The 14,477-nt window shown below is 43.1% G+C and overlaps 1 protein-coding gene across 1 annotated transcript in view; it reads right to left on the reverse strand.

Annotated features, from left to right (window-relative positions):
- Nucleotides 1-5,983: 5,983 nt before the first annotated feature.
- Nucleotides 5,984-14,477, reverse strand: part of RSU1 (Ras suppressor protein 1) — a 181,935-nt gene continuing 173,441 nt past the window's right edge. The window contains exon 9 of the mRNA XM_084781251.1: nucleotides 5,984-6,632. Within this exon, the coding sequence (XP_084637377.1) occupies nucleotides 6,530-6,632 (103 nt within the window). The 3' untranslated portion in view covers nucleotides 5,984-6,529. The remainder of the gene's footprint in view (nucleotides 6,633-14,477) is intronic.

Raw genomic sequence — 14,477 nt, forward strand, 5'->3', positions numbered from 1 at the left:
TAACTCTAAGATCTGACACCCACAGACATGCATGCAGGCAAAACACCAACGGACATAAAATAAAAATAAATTATTAAAAAAAAAAGAGTTAGGTGAACTTGAGTCTTGTGGGGGTAGAGGTTAAGACTCAATCCAGAAGAGTGCCAAAGTCCGGTGAAATGCAACCAAGAAAAGCCAAAGCCTGCACCCACCTAAACATCTCCAGCCTTGTTGATGTTGATGCCTTCTGAAGCCTCTTCCGGATAGAAGCAGACCCAGTGTCTTCATCTCTGGGCTTTCTCACACCTGCAATGGGAACCCCACCCTTTCAGACTACGAGGCCCACGAAATCTACTCAGAGATGCTCCTGAGCCCACACCACCATCAAAGCTGGAGCAGCAGAATGGTGAGACAACGTGGAACCAAAGGCCAGGTCTTCAGGCAGAGCCTCCCTGAGTCCCAGCCTTGGTCTCGCTGCTGCATTGTGTGTGGTGATTAAAGTGGCTCTTTGTTAAAATTCAAATGCAACAAGCAGCCCACACAAGCAACAGGACTGTGGCTGAGTGTCTCCGGCAGGCATATTTTGGGTGGTACTCTGGAGGAGTTATGAATGGATTGTGCTCCCCAGCTGTTGTTAGTCACGGTAACACTTTCTTCCTGGGCTGAAACAAGTTGGCTTTGCTGACAACATCTGTGTACAGAATGTGCCAGTTTCAGAGTATGTGGAATAGTAGTGTCAAGATAGGGCCTCCAGAATGGTTAAATTGGCCTGTGAGTCTGAAAATTAGAGTGATTTGAAGAATACTTGTGTGTGTGTGTGTGTGTGTGTGTGTGTGTGTGTGTGTGTGTGTGTGTGTCAGAGTGTACTTCTCACCCTCCAGGGACAGAGTACTATCAGATATTTAACTTGCAGCTTGCTCCATTGTTACTGGGGGAACTGATACACTGCCTAGGTGGTTGGTGACAAGCCACTCTCCTTCAAGGCGTTTTCTAATAACACTCCATTTGGGCCTGACCTTGACTCCTTAATTCACTTTCAGTTTCTTTTTAGACATGTCAGAGTCTTCAGAAGAAAAAAAAATCCCATAATAAGAGACATGGCCACAACATTGGTAACACTTGTATAAATGCTTAGAGAAAATAGGACCTTAGAAATAGCCAGTGGAAACAGCTTTTACTCATTTATTCAAGCATTGATACTTGAGGCCTAGTATGATTAAGGGACTACCATCTGTATGAGGATGCTATAATGGATATTGTAGGTTTTCTTCTTCATCTCTTCCAAGAACAGCTTTCCAAGTATTCTGACCATTTAAAGGTAGGAAATGATCCCTTAAACATGCCACTTTCCATGTTTTAGGAGCTTCAGAGGGTCATTTGAAGAAATTCCAAGTGGCATATTTTGCTTCTTTAATGGGTGTCATTGGGAATAGTGCATTTCTGGATGGTGGGAGAGGTTCTCTGGAGTGAGGTTTTTCTGTTCCCGTTACCACACCACGTAGTCAATAGTGACATGCTGCTATCTAACCAACATGAGGAAAAGACGCTGATAGATGAGGTAATGAATCCACAACGTGGTGTTAACATGCACTGGTTTAGATGAGCTAATAGACATTTTAGGATATCAAAAGCAGATACTCCAACTGGTAGGGTGCACAGCCTATGGGAGCCCCAAGGAGTTTGATTGGCATTGGAGGGGCAATACGGGCCTGGAAAGGACATGTACTTGTGAGCCAAAGACCCTTTCATTACATCACTCCTTTGCCATTTGTTAGCTGTGTACCTTGTGGGAAGCGCCGTAATTTCTCTGAGGTCACATTTTCTACCACAGACCATGACTATACAGTGAGAATGAGAGAACACATGTCAGTAAAAATGCCTGCTATATGAACGGTGCTCAACAAATAAGTGACATTATTCCTAACAGAAAAGAAAGTACAGCATGAACGACAGTAAATTCCAATGTTTATTTCATATGAGATAAACACGAATAAAAGTCAGTGTCACAGTATATTTGTGTGCAGTCTTGTTAGAAATATGATTTCCTAAAGAGCCAAGAAGCCTTATGAAATGTTATTGATGGGGAATGAATATAAAGATATACACATATATCCCATATATGATATATAACGTACTCTGTATACAGCGTGGATAACATATATACATTATTAAATGTATATGCTTAAATTTATATAAATTCAAATATTAAATTATGTATACAAATTATTAAAACCGAATTATGGAAACCTAAATTTAGGTCATAAGATGAAATGCTTGCCAGTAAAAGTACCTTAAATGACTAAAAGGCACGGCTATTTGGCACAGTTGATTTCAGAGTTTATTTATATTTGTTCAAAGGCTTTCTTTCACACCACAGTTTTCTTATTGTTAGTCTAGATAACAAGTAGACATAAAGAACAGATGATATCAGGGCTGGAGAGATAGCTAACTAGTTAAGGATGGTTGCTCCTCTTCCAGAGGATGAGATTTCAGTGCCCAGCACCCACCATGGGAGACTCACAACCATCTGTGATTCCAGCCCCCAGGAGATCTGAGTCTGGAGTCTGTGGGCACCTGTGGATATATGCACCTGCACATATACACATACATAAATAATAAAATAAATCTTGTAAAGGAAGATATGGAAGTCCATTTTAGTAACAAAAAATGCTAACATGACATTTTATATTATGCTTTGAATTTAAATGCATGATCTTATTTTCTGGACTATATTATATGTTATAATATACCAATTATATTATATGTAATAATATACCAATTTCATTCTGGAAAAAAAAAACCCCACATTTACTGTTTTTTGATTACAAGTTACATGGCCATTATAAAAATTTAAAAGCGTAGAGTCAGGCTAAAAAAATGAGAAAAAAAATCTTAGTCCCCACTGCAGGGATGGTTCATTGGCCTCTTTCATGTAGTTTTTGCATGCATGTACTATAAACACAACTTAAAAAAATAACATTAGGATCATCTTTTCCTAGTTTAGACGTCTTTTGCTGCCTAACCAGCTGATATACTTAGATATCCCCCACTGTCCTTAGACGTTGTCCATCGACTGCTAGTGTCTTCATGGCAGCCTCCTGTGTGGATACTCTGCTATATTTTTTTCTGGACCATTTGGCTTACCCCGCATTTAACCATGGATCCCACGGTGCAAAAGCAATCCAAAGACAGAATACTTTGTCTGTATGTCTGGCAGTGCTCTCAGGATAAACCCTTAGAAGTAAAAGTTCTTGTTTGGAAGTACATGATTGTTAGGGCTCTCCTATATGTGTCATTAAAGAGCTACAACCACCCATGATGGAGATTTATATTCCCCGTGGCAGTCTGTAAGAATGCTTATCTCACATTACTCTTCTAACATTTAAAGGCCACCTCAGAAATATTTGCTCATTTCTGGTTGTTAGACATCACTTAGTTTTGATTTGTATTTATTTGATCACCAGTGAGCTTTTCCCTTTTTATACCTTTATGTTTCTTGGGGATCTTGCCTTCTGACAAATTTAAATGTTTTGGCCCTATCCATATCTAAGGAGCTCTCCTTCTGAAGGAGAAATGTCTTATAAATGTTCATATTACTGTTTATAATAATACTTTGCTACTAATTTGTCAGTGACATCTTTCAACCAATAGTGGTGACACTGTTCTTCCTTCTACAATTTCTTTTTTCCCCCTCTTTTTAAACATTTATTCACTTTACATCCTGATTGTAGTTCCTTCCTCATCTCCTCCAGGTCCCACACTTCCTCCCTCATTCCCCCTCCCCCCTCCCCTAGTCCTCAGAAAGGGGGATCCCTCCTCTCCTGCCATCTGACCCCAGCCTATCAAATCTCATGAGGACTGCCTGCATTCTCTTCCTCTAAGGTCAGGCAAGGCTGCCCCACCATTGAAGTGATCAATGAGCAAGCAACAGAGTCTATGGTAGGAACAAGCCCTGCTCCCCATATTATATTAGGGGCCCACATGAGGACTGAGCTGCCTATTGACTACATCTGAGTAGAGGACCTAGGTCCTCTCCATGCATGGTCCTACAATTTCACAAGCTTTAAAATAATGTTAAAAATCCATGCTATAGTCAGATGCAGTGGCACACACAGGTAATCCCAGCACTTGGGGAAGCAGAGGCAGGCAGAGTTTTGTGAGTTCGAGGCCAGCCTGGTTTACAAAGCGAGTCCAGAACAGCCAAGGCTACCCAGAGAAACCTTGTCTTGAAATAACACCACACACACACACACACACACAAAAATCAACAAAAAAGTTCTTAGTGTAACCAACTTAGTTCCTGTAAACCTGCTGTCGCCTGGAGCAGGTGATGGTAGCTGGGGAATATAGAAGAGTTTGAAACGCAGTGTCCACTGAGATAAGAAATGCATGACCATGCTGAAGTGATGGCTCAGCAGTAAGAGGCTGCTCTCACAGGGTTCAGTTCCCAGCACCCACAGGCTGCCTCAGAACCATCAGTAATTCTAGTATGAGTAGATTTGATGCCCTTTTCTGGTCTCCTAAGGTACCTGGCTCACATGTGGTGCGTAGACATACACAGGCAAGGTATTAGACCTCATTAGATAAATTTTTTAAAAAAATAAAGAAATCGATGACCAAATGAATTTAAGGCCTTTTTTTTTCCTGGCACTGGCTCGCTTGGAGTATAGCTTAGGTAGAGCTGAGAAATGCACTACAGAGAGTATTGCAAAGGATAGAGGTAGGTCTGCCTCCTAAGGCCACTGAGAGTGTTTAATCATTTTTTTTTCTTTTCATGAAATATATTCATGTTACATTCATAGTGTTTTGGCTGTTCATATTTGGCAACTTTGAAGAAAACATTTTCCTATCTCAGTGAGTCTAAAATTCTGAATGGAACTCAATATCTGTCATATCTCTTCTCTATCAACTGAAAACATCTATCTAGACCTAAAAACATCTTAACCCCTAAACAACTAAGCTTAATTGTGAAACTAAACTATTTGGTCTTCAACCCCATCAGAGACTTGAGAAGGGATAAAATTAATTACCTGAGTAAACAGAAAGTGCAGGTTAGCAGCTTCTAAAATGAAAAAAAAAAAAAAATGACAGAGACAGTTTGCTGCCTCAACAGTCACCCAAAACTTTCTATAACATTGGAGCATCATCTTCAGCCTTCTGATTGAGTATATCTGACAGACATATTTGTGAGGCAGGAACTATTGAGGACTTGCTTTCCCTGTTTTGGCAGAGTTTGGCAGTCGACTCTGCCTGCGTCTAAGCTTGCCAAGTTTTAGGCAGAATTCTGTCAGTGGTCGAGACCAGGACATTTTGCCCAGTGGTTTGCTCTATTTGAAGCCCTCTCCATAAGGAGGTTCATTGATGATGCTCATCATCATCTTACCTGACTTTCGTTGTCTCCAGGCACGCCCACAAAACTTGTGTTTTGGTTTATTTTCATCTCCACACACACACACACACCACTGCTCATGACAAGGACAGCTGCCTGAAGCAGATGTGTAACCACTGGTACTTTAACGACTCTGCCAAGGCAGTCTCCGTATCAGGTGTTGCACAGACTGTGCACCTTTGCACAACTTCTCTGCTCTTAGTCTTCACTGTGATGTGAACAGATTCTCTCTTGTGACATAGCACACACTTGAGTTTTTCTTTCTCTTGTTTCACAGCCCTTGACTAGCAGCCACTGGCAAAAACCACCGTTTTGTTTGGGGAAGGAGTGCTGCTTTCCAAAAGCCTCTGGCAGAGTCTCCTAGAGATTTGTTTTTCTCTTCCTTTCTCATTTAGAAACAGTCTTCAAAGGAGAAGAAAAAAAGCTGACAAATTGATGTGAGAGGAAACTAACTGACTTAATTTTGTATCTCTTTCATGGTAGGGTCCATAGATTGTAATTTACAATTAATAAAATTAGGTGACATAAACCTTTTTTTTTTTGGTGGTGGGGGAGGAATAATAAAAATTGTACACCCCAAGGACATTTTTTTTTTAGTCAAGAAGAAACGTGTGATATAAATTCAAGATTTTATTAAAATCGTTTAGAAGTTAAGTGAATATAATAGTTTGGCGGTGAAGGAAGATTTTTAATAAGGCACAATGAGTTACATGAATACACAGAAAGAATGAAAAGTGTTAACTGTGACATTTAAGTGGTTACATGATTTTAATTATTCTTTTGATAATAAGCAGCCTTGTGACGTTTATTCAAGGAACTGAAGCCTGTGCCTACCATGGAATTTGCAGGAGAATGAGAGCTTTGTTTCCTGCCTTTGGCAATTTTAAGGAAACAAATGGGAATGAATATAAGACTTTATAAAAAATGTACCACCTGCCACAAGAATTTCAAAGGTGCAAAGGTGAGGGTGAACTTAAGCACTGGGAGGAGGAATAGGGTTTTCTTAAAAAAAAAAAGAAAGAAAGAAAGAAAGAAAGAAAGAAAGAAAGAAAGAAAAAGAAGAAGAAGTAGGCACAAGCACACGGTATTTGTTTGTGGGACAGAGCGAGGAAGCCAGAGAGTTGAGGGAGGAGGCCCAGGCCCATCGTGGGTGTCGGCTCCTCACTTGTTCTTGGCTGCAAGGGGTTTCCGGCTGATCTTTTTTGATTTATCATTATTCTTCTTTGGAGGTTCCGGGTTTGCCTGCATGTGTCTTCCGTAGAGGCTAAAAAGAGAGAGCAAGAGAGGGTAAAGTCATGAGCTTTGTTTACTAGTCTAAGTTTCCTTCGGAAGAACTTTAAATAGTCAATCACCAGAAATGTTCCACAAGCTCAAAAGTGTTCTGTTTACCTTGCCTCACCCACTCTAGGAATTTACAATTTTACCCATGCGTGCGCAGACATGCCTGTATGTGTATGCAGCCTGTACACAGTGTTCTATTGTAGTAGACAAGGCGAGGTTCTTGGTATTTCAGTTTCTGGGCAGGGCTGTGAGAACAGGTCATGGTCACAAAGCCCTTCCAGGGAGGCATCCCAACGATTGTGAGTGTCTACTTCTACAAGGACAAAAGACCCACTGAACTGGAGAGACAGTATCCATTTCCTGAGAAGCGAGCACCAATGCCTGCTCAGTCTGAAAGCCCAGGGGCTAGTTAATGTGACAAAGAGCAATGGTGTTGGAGATCTTGTTGGCTGCTCATGCGTGATTGATAGTGTAGGGATGGCTACCACACATCAATGCCACATTAATAAGTACTGCTGATTAAATGTTGACAAAGTGCCCCACAATTACAGTGGATGGCATCCATTGCCGACAGGATTTAACTGAGCGGCGGATAGTAATTAATCCATAATTTATGAGTAATTCTGATTAAACGAAATGAAAGCCACCCTAACACAAATAGAGCTCAGCCTTAAGCCCCCTTATTGATGTGACTGTGTTTTCCAGAGAGTCCTATGCACATCTCAGCTCTCGGTGCCCCTGGGGGAAGGGGCTGCAGGCACTCGTGTAGTTGCCACTGTCTTTTACTAATGGGATGAGAAGTCAGCCAAGAGACTCACCTCTGTGTAAGAAGCCACTGGCTCTAATTTCTACTCAAGGAGTCTCATCCATTCCCTAACAGGTTGTCTCTGTGTGTGTTTACTTACTGATTTATCTCCTGCACCCTGGGGAGGATAGAGTCCAGGATCCCAGGCATGCTAGGGCAAGCTTTACCACTGAGCTACACACCTAACCTCTTCTCCTGTTTTTGATGCTGACACTGCATGGCTGCACGCAGGGTAGAGCACAAGGATGCTCTTGTCCGGCATCAACACTGCAGCAACAAGCTGAGGGGAGGACCAGGCAAACTGACTTGTCCCCTTGGTAGATGGCAAGCCAGGTACTAGCGTTTCAGTAGGTGACATTGTATTCTCTCACTAGTCAGGTTAGAAGCTGGTTGTTCCAACAGTGGTGACCAAGAAGTTGTGCCCTTACAGAGCCCAGAGTTCAGAGTTTACAGCTCACAGGAGACAGGGATGGGCTTCAGAGCCAGGCACTGGGACTGCTCCTCAGGTAAAAGGGACAGCTATTCTCTTGTGTCAAAGAGGTGACATATATCTGTAGAGGTTACAAGGGAGCCGGCAGAAAGGATTCAGCTCTGTAGCAATTAGAAGCTTAGAGAGCTTGGTGCTAACATAATGGTCAGAGTGGCCTGGACACCTGGGGTCCTATAACCCAGAAAGAACTAATGGTTTTCATGGAGCACAAAACACATCCACCCAATTCCAGTGGCCGTTTTACCCAAGGCCACTGATTTCATGCTCAGGGGCTCAGGCCCCCCTAGAAGTCGCTTATCTCTGAGGTGCTCTCACCTGGCTCAGAGCCAACATCCGTCTTTTTTTCTGTTTGTTCACAAGGACACCCCTGACCTCCGTATCGGCTGTGACATAGCTTTCTTATATCTTTCCTCTGTTTTACAACCTCTTATCTTCCCCGCAGAGGAAAAGGAAATACACATGCTCAAACTCAAAAGACGACACCAGACTGGATGGATTACAAAAACCAAGAGAAGCAAGACAGTTCACCTTCATATGTGTTCTGGTTTGAATACTAAATGTCCTCCAAGGCTGTGGTGGAACACTTGATCCTTAGACCATGGCGCTGGGGTGGGGTGTCTACAGAACCATTGAGACACGGGGCCTAGCTGGAAGATGGAAGTCTTTGGGAAGAGGTCTTTAGAATTATGACCTGGGTTAGCTTCGGGCCCCACTCTGCTGCCTTATCATGAAATGTCACCAAGCCATGGCACAAGCTTCCAGCGCTATGCCTTTCACATCATGATACATTGGTATCTCCTGAAATCACGAGACAAAATGAATCCTTCCTTTTAAACATCGTGCCTGTCAGGTAGTCTGTCATAGCAACGAGAAAGGCTGAAGAACTACGTCAGCACTAGAACAGGCACAGCAGCAACAGGAGGTGACAGAGGGTTCAAGAGATCTCGGGTCTAACATGGACTTGGCTGGTATGGCCTGAATGAGGTGTGCCGCATGGGCAAGTAAGATGTTCCCTAGAGGGGTGGGGACCCCAAAAAGTCAGTTCTGAAAGAGATGCAAAAGCCACGTGGCACTCGGCGAGGCTTTCCTCCTTCTAGTGTTTTGTTTGCTGCCTTCCGTACTCAGTTAGCACCGAGTGTGCCTGGACTTCCTGGGGGTCTTCATAGCAACTTATTACAAAGGGGTAAGCAGCCACTGCAGATGGTTCGATCTGAGTTTTAACCTTTACTCAGGGTTGACTCTGAGCAAATGGTCAGCAGCTTCCACATCCACCCACCCTTTGCCGTGCCTCAGTTTCTTCACCAGTAAGTATGTGAATTCTTCCTTAAAGGGTAGCTGTAGTCTGGGCATCAAGGCAAGTTTATTGGAAGTAGGTAGAAAACACTCTTGAAAACTAGGGCTTACGATATGGAGGTCTAACTCAGAGTGATTAAATAAAGATAAGGACATGATTACCTATTTCATTAGGGTTTTTTTTTTTTCCTGAAAAATAACATGCTATTTTCTACCAGTGACAATGTTCTAACACTCTAGAAGAAAGGCTCTAATTCTCTTTGAAGAAAGCAAGCATGGCTGAGCTAACTGCACTGGCCCACTTCCTCAGTGAGTCACTGAAGGGCTGGATGACGCCGCCGCTGTCCCCTGGGTGGTCCTTTAGTTTCTCCAGCTTTGTAGGCAGATGAGAGACAGCCTCATCCCGAGCAGGCTCTTCCCACTGAGAGATGAGCCTGTGGCAGGGCAGTAATGACATGTATTACAGGCTCCAAATCCCTGGGTACCAGTCCTAGCTCTACCGCTTATTATCCAGGGGGGCCTTCTATTTGCTAAGTGTGACAGATAGTTCACTGGTCTGCAGAGGTGACACATCCTGGTCCTTCCTTTGGGCTTTGGAGAATCCGGCCTCACCTCCTGCTCTGGTCCTTTCTACCTCGGCACCTGAGCAGACCCTAGCCATCCATGGTCCCTGGACACTCTTTGTCACTTCCAGGATAGCACATCCCTTCTGTGCAGCACCCCACAGTGCGCCCAGGACCGTGGGCTCTTGGCGAAGAATGCCAGCTGTGTACTTATCTCTTTATTCTGTACCCCATCCAGTTTCGAACGCTACATGGCCTTGAGAATGTCACTAAGTCACCACAGTCTGATGCTCTCATCTACAAGATGAAAATGAAATTTCTCTGCAACCTTGGAGGGCTCCAGGAAAGATGGAGATAGACATAGAAATGATCCTGTCCATGCTGGCATATGATAGATGCTCTAATGGCTGTTGTCACCTTCAATATCTCACAAAACTCCTGCTTCAGGCTACCCAGCCAACCCCCTTTCTTGCTCTTTCCATGTTGTTCTCTGTCTCTCTCCTTTTCTGCCTTGGTGTCTGTCTTTTCTCTCTGTCTCTGTCTGTCTCTGTCTCTTTTACACACATACACACATACACACTGCTGCTGTTGCTGCTGCTACACCAGAAATGTGACCTGGAATCTATGTTGTGACCATGTACCCTTGGGTCCTTATTCTTTTTGTTTGTTTCAAGACAGGACTTCTCTGTGTAGCCCTAGCAGTCTTGAACTGGCTTTGTAGACCAGGCTGGCCTGGAACTCACAGTGATCTACCTGCCTCTGCTTCCCGAGTGCTGGGATTAAAGGAGTGCACCACCACGTCCAGCTCAACATTTTTATTAAGCGTTGTGAGATGTGCGATATTCCCTTATTGATGTACAAGTTCTACCTGCTTCAGGTAAACCATTAGCCTTCCGTGATCATCTCATTCTTTGAGTGCTGCCTCATGAAGACCACTATGGACCACGCCACGCCTGTGAGCAAGTTCTCTCTCTTGGCTTAGAAGCATTGTCCTGAACCCTGGTAATGCCTCTCTGTGGGCCTCACTATCCCATGCTTCTGCTTTTATTTCTTTGTCTCTCCCTCTAAACAAACACCATCTAATTTTATAGCTCCAAGGACTGTATCAAAGCTTCCCAAGTCACTGGCCTCTTTCACGCCATCTGGAGAATCAGCTACACAAGGTAACAAAGCAGAGGGCCTCTTCCAAGGATTTGAAACAACACACTGGAAACTGTGTATCTAAAGGCAGTCAAGATCCACACGATCTCATTAAGGTACTTGGGACAAATCTGGGGCGGGGGAGTGGCTCTGTGGTTAAAAAGTGCTTTCTGGATAAAAGGTGAGTACAGCAGTTCAGATCTCCAGAACCCATGAAAAGATGGCCTAACTGATCCCAACGGATCCCCAGAGCAAGTTGGCTAACTAGACTAGTTGAAAAGCAGAGGTCTGGGTTCAATTGAGAGACCTGTGTCAGTAGATAAGGAAGGTGACAGGAAAACACTCAATGTCAACCTTGTATCTCCATGGACATACACACATATATGTACCCGTACACATGGACACCCACATAAAGAGAATAAAATTACTAAGGCAGTCTGATGCCTGATTTTAGTGTTTTAACAGCTGCCATTCAGTTAGGCCTCTGTGCTTTCTTGCTTGGGATGCTTTGTGTTGCAAGTGTCCAGAACGCTGGCCTGGGTCCTTCCTACAAGTCACTTCTCAATCTTATTTTGGGGCTTCCGCTGTTCGTCACCCTTACTCTGCCTTAGGGAGCACTGCGGGATTTACTAGGCTCTCACCATTACGTCCTGGCTGACACGGTGACTCCTGCCCTTGGCTCATTATTTCAAGGCATCAGCAGATTGCCTTGATGACACCACACTCATTGCACTGTGGCTTCCATGCACTCATTACTCACTGTCACAGCTACCCGGGGAAGCAGGTCCCACTGCTATCCTTCTTACCCAAACGAGAAAACTGACACTTTCCAACTTCAGCCTTGGGTCAACCCACACAATTACTCCAACGCTCAAACCTCACTAAGTTATCTTGTCTTATATTATTCCAGACTCCCTAGGCTTGTTTTCTTAATAAGAGGACCATGTTTGAGAGTGGGGGATGCAAACTTCACTTCTCTTGTGTTCTGTGTACTCAAGGCACACTAGAAACACATTGTGTGCCATGTAAATATTGTGTTTTGAAATGCCAGGTATACCCGAGGTGCAATATGCTGTTCTGAAGTCGTTTGCTTGTGTCATATGCCTCCCTACTGTTGTTTTGGATGTTTCCATGGAAAGTCCTTATACAAACCAAGAAAAGAACAAAATTTCAAACCTCAGTGGATGGCCAGCAAAAATAATGAGAAGTAATTTTGGTCATAATCTGTAATCTGATGGTAGAATGCTAAATTTAACATTGCTGCAAATAAATCCGTGGACAAAGTGTGAAGCCTGGATTATTAATAAGCATTTGCGATATCTTTATTTATCCCATCTAGCAGCTATGAGGGGCTGTTGACAGAATCTTAGCACATAAATTGCTGAGTCCTGAAGAAGAAAAAATATAACCATTCTCTCGTTCCTAAGAGAAGTCTCATTAATTCAAATGCTATGAATTTTTTTTTTTCTTTTTGAGAGATGCTTCCATGTAATTTCACTACTGGCAATATGAGTCTTTCACATCCTCGCCATCATTTCTCCCTCTGTTCACTGTTCTCAACACTGTAAAAAGAATGTACAAACATCCACGTGTAAGTAGCATCTATACAAACAGCCCAGAGGAATATGCTTGAACACTGATATGAGGTTATGCCAAAACACAACATATAATAGGAGGCAGAGCTGAAAGCACTCCACACATCCCAACCTCACCCTGCCCCACTAGAGGGGAGAGTAGAGTACATTCTGGAAGCAGCAAAACCAACAATACCATGGACAAAAGATGCTCATTAAACTTCATCATCCTGTCTACTCTAATGATGCTCTCACTTAATAAAAATTCCCGGAGCAGTCGTAAGGATATTAGGCAAGGTCTTTGCTTATGTATCAGAGATCCAAGCTGCCACCAGCAAGCATGCAGCCCAGGAGGTGTGCTCCCTGGGGAAGGGGCAGAAACAGCTTTCACAGAATACATGCAGGGAAAAAATCAATAGCTGCAACTTGCTCCGCTGCTTAAGCATTTAAGAAAATAGGTAATCCTTTTAAATTAAACTGCAAAGTGCTAAATGTTGCAGTTTCCAAACTGAACTCAGAGGTGAAAGGAGAGAAGCCAAGGATACCGCGAAGTTTCTCAAACAAGCTCCTTCTCTGATAAATGCTGTATCTGGAGGGGCTGGTGGGTTTTGCTTTTTGTTTTTGTTTTATGTTTTAAAGAAAAGAAAGAATTCATAAACATGAAGAGTGAAACAAAGAACCACCTTGTTAAGGGCGATTTACCTGCTTTAAAATTATTCTTTAATATCACTACTATGAAAAGCCAATAACTTGAATCTGGCTTTAAAAGTTAAATAGTAAATTTCCAAAGAGATTTTGGAACATGGATAGCTAGGTGCTAATAAAGTAAAATATCACAAATTATTGTGACATTTTTGTTCATATTTTATAGATCACCTTAAAATTCATATTCTGCCAACACAGAATTACCAAGTATAAGTAGATTACAATAGTTGGGCCAGTACTGAGGCACCACTCTAAAACCTGAATCTATGGGAAGTAAAATTGTCCTTTGTGTGTTAAATGATAAATCAACATAAAGCGAATCAAAACAGGAACAGAACAAGTCACCCAAAAGAGCACCAGCACAGTCCCCAGGCCATTGAGCTTGACCGTGAAATATACTCACAGAACTAGAAAGAGACTGCCCACAAAAAACGGTGGTTATCTGCTAAAAAAAAAAGTGGGTTCAATATAGGTACTGGGGGACCTTTGTACCTCCAGTGAAAGGCATCTGGGACCATAAGCTTTATTCTGGACACATCCAAGAAGGATGCTATGTCCATAACGCCAAGGTATCCAGCACAGTGCTGATTTTGCCCTGCACTCATGGACCCATCCCTGCGTGCCCCAGTCCCTGGTCAGCTCCCCATACTCTGCCATCACTTGTCTTACTTGAAATGCCATGACTAAAAACCATCTGGGGAGGGGAAGTTTTATTTCCCTCACAGTTCTATAAAACGGTTCCTCATCAAAAGCAGTGAGGGCAGGAACTCAAGCGAGACAGAAACTTGGAGGCAGGAGCTGATGCAGAGGCCATGGAGGAGTGTTGCTTACTAGCTTGCTCCTTGTGGCTTGCCCAGCCTGCTTTCTTATAGAACCCAGGACCACCAATGTAGTGATGGCACCACCCACGATGGGCCGGACTCTCCCCCAATGATCACTAATTAAGAAAATGCCCTACAGCTGGATTTTATAGAGGCACTTCCTCAATTGAGGTTCCTTCCTCTCTGACAACTCCAATTTGTGTCAAGTTGACATAAAACTAGGCAATACGACTTTCTTTCCTAATCCCACCCCAGGTTCTTGCCACTGACTGACATTGTGCCACTGAATGGCACTGGTCCTTACTATCCACCTGTCTGGAGTTCTTCCCAAGTTCTCTCCAAGAAAGGTACTATCATCATGTTCATTGACAGGTGAAGAAACAGATGTATGGGATGCTTAAACACTTAGATGGGAATAGAGCCAACTCTGGGGCTGC

This window comes from Acomys minous (assembly GCF_964271855.1).
Source record: "Acomys minous genome assembly, chromosome: 5".
Lineage (NCBI taxonomy): Eukaryota > Metazoa > Chordata > Mammalia > Rodentia > Muridae > Acomys > Acomys minous.